At 38.9% G+C, this 7,943-nt stretch overlaps 1 protein-coding gene across 2 annotated transcripts; it reads left to right on the top strand.

Annotated features, from left to right (window-relative positions):
• The first annotated feature begins 1,439 nt into the window (after positions 1-1,439).
• On the top strand, positions 1,440-7,704 carry LOC103716901 (NAC domain-containing protein 37-like). Of its 2 annotated transcripts, none has more exons than XM_039126671.3 (4): positions 1,440-1,596; positions 5,133-5,298; positions 5,500-5,771; positions 6,986-7,704. In XM_039126671.3, exons 2-4 carry the CDS (start codon positions 5,136-5,138, stop codon positions 7,550-7,552), a joined length of 1,002 nt encoding a protein of 333 aa, XP_038982599.2. In that variant the 5' UTR covers positions 1,440-1,596; positions 5,133-5,135; the 3' UTR covers positions 7,553-7,704. The 2 variants fall into 2 exon arrangements, with proteins under 2 accessions (XP_038982599.2, XP_038982598.2); XM_039126670.3 differs by having other exon boundaries at positions 5,089-5,298.
• The last annotated feature ends 239 nt before the right edge of the window (positions 7,705-7,943 follow it).

Raw genomic sequence — 7,943 nt, 5'->3', positions numbered from 1 at the left:
AGGTGGCATTGAGGGCAAAGAAAATATGAAGGACGTAGGATGCTTCGAGAGGGTAGAGAAAAAATGAGAAATTCAGGGCTTTCTCTTTGCATGTAAGTTGAACCGATCGACCCACAGTTGAACCGCGTCAAAGAGGAAAGCAGCTGTGAATCGGAGGATCTAGCGGTTTTGTCTGGGTCACCTTGTTCAGTATATGGGCTACCTTTAGAGAAAAAATAACCTTTTTCTCAGTGTACCAAATTAATGTTCAAAGTTTACCATTTCGTGTATCTCCTTTAACTTGCATGTTCACTTTCAAAATCTTAACTCTGCATTTGTTGCTCAAAAATCTTAACTCTACATCTTTATAGGAGCAATTTTTGGTTTATAAAGAAAACAAATGATTTAGATTTTAATCTCGTTTAATTTTTCCCCAGGTATGCAATTGCTGTTGAGTTGCAATGCCTCATGTCAATCAAAATCAGTGTCTTACCTACATAAATAGCTTAGGCCCTAATACCACTTGTCGTGCTTGTAATCCTGAATTTAATATGATTTTGCAAGTGCAACAAGTTATTTACTTGTAAAGAGAAAAGCAAACTGTTGGTAAATTAGTTTTTTAATAATGTCCGAAAAATAACAAGATCTTTCCGAACTCAAAAATGATAAATCAAATGTCAAAATATCAATATTCTAGTCAAATTCATTTCTTACAGATAAAAATATTTAAAAATTATGTTCTATGGCTTGAAGTCAGCTTTTTAATATATGCTTATTTACCTAAGCAGATGTAGAAATTTCCAAAGATCTTTGACTCGGCTTACTCCAACATGACTAATGCCATCTCTTGGATGGATAGGTAGTCGTGTTCACAATGTCATTTCCTTATTACTCTAATAATCCCAAATCCACAATGGGTTATGAAGCCACAAACAAAGGTGATTATGGCATCAAGTAGCAAGGATGTTACACTGAAGACATTGTTTTATCTTTGAAATTCTCAACCATGTCCCAGGCACTCAATTTTACCACCCAACAAAGCCAGTCATCATCAGATTAGTACACCCAATGAGAGAGACCACCCAAAATTTTAGGTGGAATGTCAACAAACAAGGAAGGTGGCAGCATCAGCTCGCACACATCATGCTCCTATCCATGGCCGTGCTCAGCTGCACGTTCCACGCTACCACAGCCCCCAGACAATTATATTGTCGATGTTAAGATTATCGCCCCGAGACGGGATGGAATGGTCGCCAATGGTGAGCAAAGACACTTTATGATAAGATAGCAAAAAGAAAAGGTGCTTCAGAAATACATAGAGAAGGCTGGAAAGAGAGAGAGAGAGAGAGGCTTTGGAGGGTGGTGGGGTGGGCCAAGGAGGGTGAAGGGGCGACGTCAGCGACGGGGCAGCAGGTCCTTCATTCCATCAACCCACGCGCAATCGAAAGGGGGTCCTCTCTTTTTTATGCCTCCACCCTCTTCTTTCACCTCTCTCTTCTAACGGGAGCTCCCAATTCCTCTCAAGTCTCACCATCGCCTCTTCTTCTAAGATCCCTTCCATCTCTCTCTCTCTCTCTCTATAGAAGGGGAAGCTTTGATTGGTTATAGTTTTTTAAGGTGAGTTGCAGTCGCTGCACTGAGTCCCCTTCATAAGAAATGCATGGGTGTAGTATCTTTCTATCGTCTGCTCCATGATCTTTCTATCTCGATCTGTTTGTTTTCCCCATTTTTTGACTCACGATGATTGAAGATCTTGGTTTTGCTCCAAGTGTCAAATTTATGCTGCTGTAGCTATCAAAAGTGCTTGGGTTTTGTCTTGGATTTGAGTGTTGTGATGATACAAGACATCTTAGAAAGAGAAGGAATTATCCATATCATACAGTTAAAGATTTAGAGCACCTGAGTTGTTCCTCCTCGTATTTGTTTGCGTTTTATAATTCTTAAGAGCGCTCAACTGTAGCTTTGACAAGTTCATATATAACTTTTGTGACGATCTTCTCTATTTTCATAGTTGTGGTGTAGAAGCATTAGGGTTTCTGTTGGTTTTGTTTTTCGCATCCGGTGATCTAGGCCATCACAGAGATAGCTGTTCTTCTTTGTGTAATTAATATTTCAGGTGTATATCTTTCCTTTACAAGGATTAAAAGTGGTAGATATCATTAATTAGAGTAGTATTACAGTTGTTGTTGCAATGCTATTCTGCTATTTGTTTCAAGCTTCAACCTTCTTCACCTTTTGTTTTTGCCAGTAGGTTGACATTAAAAAGAAAGCATGGTTTGCTAATGGCATTACAGTTCTATTAATTCTTAGCTTCAATTGTCATTCAATTTTTTTTCTTTTCTATTATTTGTCCCATTTGAAGTCTAAAATTCATCACAAATATATCAAATTATATTAGGCATAGTGTCTTTTTTTTGGATGGAGAACTCACTCAAGTTGTCGTAAATTTGCATCTTATTCTTCAGGAGAAAATCAGAGACTAATTTTACATAGAGATCTTTCAAATCAGGATATAGAGCTTGTACATGAAAGATATAAAGATTCTTCAAATTACTTATTAGATTGTTCAGCTTGTTGAATAGTTTAATAGACCTACTTATAAACCACTTACTTTTGTAACAATTTTTTATTTTTTATTTTATTTTATTTTCTTGCAAATTCTTTATAAATAGCTTCTGTAAACTCCATTTTTCTAATAAAGCCCGGGTGGCTTTGCCTCCCTCTTATCAAAATTAATTTTCCATAGATATTGTATTTTCCCATTCCCTCATCCATTTTTGAATTTCAGCTAGAAGTGACCAGCTTCATTTGTATAATATCCTATCTCTTATTTTGGAATAAAATTTGTTAATCCATCTTTCTCCAAAAGTCAGTCTTGCTATTCTCTCCTAATTATTTCTATTTCAAAGTGTTTTCTCTCCCATTCTCAAGAATAAATAAGAAAAAAACGGAGAGAAAGAACTCCCTCCATCACCAATATCTTTCTGTCTCTTGATAATTCCAATCTCTCTTCTAGATCCAATCACTTAGTCCACTAATCCTCTTTTCTCAAACAAATGATCAGCCTAGCTATTAAGTTTTTCATTGTATAGCCTCTCTTCCTTCCTGCCGAGTCCCACAATCTCTCTATGTCTTCATAATTCTTGTAATAATCTCTCTTCTAGAGCCTGCCAATCTCTTCCTCAAACAAATCAATCTAGCTATTACCTTTTACGTAATATAGCTACTTTGCTCATTCGCTCTCCCTCTCTCCACCCTCCCCCCACCAACCTCTCCCTCTCTAGCGTATACATAGCTAAAATCCATAATACAACACCAATACCCAAGAGGATTGACACATTTAGACTTTTCTTGCCGCAGCTGCTACTGCTTCAATATAAAATACTTATGAAGTTGGCATTCTGAGTTAGTTACTCTACAGAGGCCGAGGTCGTCAGATGTGCCATGGAAGTCCTAGACAAAGGGACAAAAGGATCAGAAAGCTGTGCAGGCTTAGTGTGCTCGTTTTTTAAGCCTCTCCTTGTCAGGCCTGATCCAAGAAAGAGTCTCCCTCTCTCCCCGTTCATTCTTTTTGCTCCCAGACCAACTTTTTTCCTTTGAACAAGAAGCGCATGCTCTCTCCTAGCAAACGTCAGCCACTTGTCCCATGCTCTGGGGACCTCACCTACCTTCTGTTCTCTTTTTAAGTTGTGTTATCATCTCTCTCTCTCTCTCTCTCTTCTCTATTCAATGTTGCACGAGGAGACTTTCTCAGCCAATAGAAAATTAAGTTGCATGACGATGGAAAGCTGAGGACTGCTTAAAAAGCTCAGAGAAGATAAATAGATGGTGATCCTTTTCTGATGGATTTTCTCTTTCTTAGGAAGAAGAGATCCGCAATTCCTAGCGAGAGAATTTATGAGAATTGTTTTGTAAAGTCAAGGCTCTTCCTAGTGGGTCTAAAGAAAGTGCTCAAGGTGATGAGACTAAGGGCATGATGAATTCTGAAATGATTTGTTACATCATTAGATAGTTGTAGACTTGTAGTTATCAAGGAGTTCAGAAAATCTACGTTCTGCCTGTATAGTTTAGATGGTAAAAGGACATGAATTTTACATTTTAAAGAACATGCGTAAAAGAAATATCAATTTTCTTTGCTGCTTGAGTTCTCATATGGATACCAGGAACAATTCAGTTTTCTTTGTATGCTACTATTGAAATGTTTTATGATGTTATGAATTGGTAGTGCTGTTGATTTTTTTTTTTTTTTTTTTGAGCAAAATGGTAGCAGTTCCAAAACGAAATGCATAAATTATTTTTGTATGCTTGCTATTTTCTTATTCTCACTCAAAACTAGATGTATGACCCTGTGCGGACTCTAGTGAGCATGGACTTTTTTTGCCTACAGAAATAATGATCTTCATTTCTTATTTCATTTCCATAATCTTTATAATAATTATATCCAGTCAACTATTTCCTCCATCTAGGAATACAAATAAGCCTGACAATAAGAACTTCATAGTTACTCTTTTGGTTGTCTTCTTTAAAGTCAAATAGAAGTTATATTGCTGACCGATTCTAAGTTTTTTGTTGGTAATACTATATACTGTGATTGTTAAAAATATAAGATCATGGGTATAAGATGTTCTCTACAAACTTTTCTCCATATTTAGATCATCTCCAGCATGGCAAATGTTCTGTAAATAAAAAAATGTAGAGCGGCTTTGAGCTTTCTCTCTTGGTCAGTCTTTCTTTTATTCCCCTTTCTATATTGGAGCTATGATTCTTAGTATGGACTAATGGAACACATGTTCTTTGAAGAATCATTTACACCATTCCCCTTCAGGGGACAACATCATTAGCAGGAATTGTACAACTTGCCTGTGGTTCTTCTCAGACCATTGCAGCACCAGCTGCTAACCTAGAACCACCATAACTCCCTTCTGACTTAATCAAACTGTGAAAACACATCATAGCTGCTTTCTTCTCCAAGGCCTTGTGTCCAGTAAATAGGCTGCCTTTCCTTTTGGGATATGAAAAGCCCGACGTATGACACATGGCTTCATGTGATTTGAAGAGTTCTTTTAACATATAATAACATCTGTGTGCTTGTGTTGTTGCATTGCCTAGGAACGATTGGTGATGGAATTATGGGTGGGTGGAATTTGATGCAGGTAATGGACTCCATGGAATCGTGTGTTCCTCCTGGGTTTAGATTTCATCCTACTGATGAGGAGCTTGTCGGCTATTACCTTAAGAAGAAAGTGGCCTCTCAAAAGATAGACCTTGATGTCATCAAAGAAATTGATCTATACAGAATCGAACCGTGGGATCTTCAAGGTTGGAACGATGTACACTTTAAAAATCTCTCCTTTCGGGATTGTTAGTAGCTATCTACCTTTTTTCTTAGCTCCTAAAAGTTCTTAGTCTTAGTTTTGGAGTTACCCTTCTAAATCTTTTACAACATAGGACTGGTTCATATTTATCTTTCTACAAATACAGAAATAATGAGTATTGTTCTTTCTTATCATGTACTAAAAGAATGGTGTCAGATCGGATATGAAGAGCAAAGTGAGTGGTACTTCTTCAGCCACAAGGACAAGAAGTACCCAACGGGCACAAGGACGAATCGGGCAACCATGGCTGGTTTTTGGAAGGCAACAGGCCGGGACAAGGCCGTCCATGACAAGAACAAGCTTATTGGCATGAGGAAGACACTGGTCTTCTACAAGGGAAGAGCACCCAATGGACAGAAGAGTGACTGGATCATTCACGAGTACAGGCTTGAGTCTGAAGAGAATGGACCACCCCAGGCAAGCTCAAAAACAAACCTTCTCCCCTCTTAAGCTTACAAACTTTAGGGTTATATCGAAATGGTACAGAGTTAAAATATTTGGTTATCTCTTCTGTTACTTTTATGGACAATCTTCTTAGAGGATATGTCTAAGAATAGTTTTTTGCATACCTACACACACACACACACAAAAAAAAAAAACCTTAACAAACCTACGTTTGTTTTCTAGAACACAAAATGGTCGAATTTTCAGGAGAAGATTGGTCTAAGCAAAAGCACATGAAGAATAACTGGATGGATAAAGTTTGAGCCTAATTTGCCTTGCAGTAGAAAACGTTAATTTCTTTACTATCTTGCTTAGTATAGAAGAATTGTATTGGATTAATGGCCATTGCTTTAGACAGTGCTCATCCAGAAAGGAGACTTGGTAGAGATGGATTTTAGAGATTCTGTCTGTGGACTGTGGATATATACGCATAGCAACAAAGTAGCCCAGTTGCGAACTCACACACCTAGTTTTTGCCTGCAAAGTCAAATATGTACACCTTCTCTTTTTGAGACAGGACTCCTTTTAGTCAAACTCCTATTCTATATATATTGCTACAGTAAAACATTATGTTCCGCTATCTTTTCTTAACCTCTTCCTTTTAATCTCTCTTCAGAAGGTCTTAATATCTTTATGGAGTAATGCGGTAGACAGCAACAAAAAGTCTCAAGAAAAAAGACCACTCGCAAAGGATTTTTTTTTGCAAAAAAGAACACTAGGTGGGTAATGTACAAACCCTAGTTTCTGAACCGACGCCCGAGTGGACCGTTTTGAGCTAAAGACTTAACGTATATCAAGAATCTTTTAATCAAGAGATGTCCCACTTATCCCCTCCCAAAGGACGGACCGAAAGCCATCATCCCTTTCTGTTTTCATATTAATCGTTTGTAATATATGGAAAAGTTTCCATTACACTCACAAAAGGAGCTTTTATCTCCTATTCACTTTAGAACAAGACTATATATCCACCCAAATGTCACCCTTCGCATCTATCAACTAACCAACGTGTCTCACCCCTCAAGAAAACTTTATAAGCTTGTCCTCACTTTGAAAGAAGATTCTTTTAAACGAAACTCCTGTCAACCTCTCTTGACTCCTGTCAAAAAGATTTTTCTCCTCTTCTCTCACTCTATGGTACGCACTAACTAATACTCATCTCCTGCTCCTATCCTTGGTGCTCTTTGCAGGAAGAAGGATGGGTCGTTTGTCGAGCATTCAAGAAACGACTCGCCTGCCCAACAAGGAGCGTCGTCGATGTGTGGGACTCCAACTATGGCTATGACGAGCCCAGCAGGGTGATCTCCGCCATGGTCAACCCAATCGAATACCTCCAGATGCAGCCCAAGACTCTCCTTTGCAAGCAAGAGACCGAGCGCGATCGCCTGAACCTCTTGCACTCAAAACAATTGTTCCAACTCCCGCAACTCGAGAGCCCCCCCCTTCCCTTAGTGAAGCAACCCAGCCCACTCTCTACAGCCATGGAGAACGAAGACGAGGAGCAAACAAGGGGGTGCAATTCCATCGAGAAGGTGACCGATTGGAGGGCCCTCGACAAGTTTGTTGCATCCCAGTTGAGCCAGGAAGATAGGTTCAGCGCCCAACAGGTCGTCTCAGATTTTGGCGTAGACAGTGACCCGGAGGACATCGCGCTGCTATTGCTTCAGAGTGGAAGGGAGGAGGTGGGCAAAATGAATGGGCTCTTGACCTCCGGGGGACCGGAATGTGACATAGGCATCTGTGTATTTGAGAAATGAGCCTATATGGAGAGGTGTAAGGGAGTTGCTCGATCAAGACTTGTTCTTTCTTCTTTCTTTATTCTATGTATGTTTGTGATTGGTTATTACAAAGTGGGGCTTTATGGTGTATAGAGAGAGAGTTGCAATGAGCTACTACATTATCTCTACTATCTCCCATTGCGAGTCTACTGGCATATCTGGTTGTCGCAGAATGGGAAAGAAGTATTGTGTGTTAATACTGTGTTGTGTTTATCAAAAAAAAAGATTGTCTTATAACCTCTCTCACTTGAAAAGAAGTCATGAATCATAAGCAGGCTAAAGACGATCATCTTAGAATATTTTCTTTGGACGACAAATAGCGAGAGGAACCCCAAACAAAGGCTTGCAAGCCAAAAACAAGAAACAGAAA

Source organism: Phoenix dactylifera, chromosome 6 (genome assembly GCF_051530095.1).
Source record: "Phoenix dactylifera cultivar Ajwa chromosome 6, Ajwa_hap1_PhDact_Kaust_v1.1, whole genome shotgun sequence".
In the NCBI taxonomy this organism is placed as follows: domain Eukaryota; kingdom Viridiplantae; phylum Streptophyta; class Magnoliopsida; order Arecales; family Arecaceae; genus Phoenix; species Phoenix dactylifera.
Note: the sequence above shows the minus strand (reverse complement) of the source record. Positions and strands in the feature narration are given on the sequence as shown.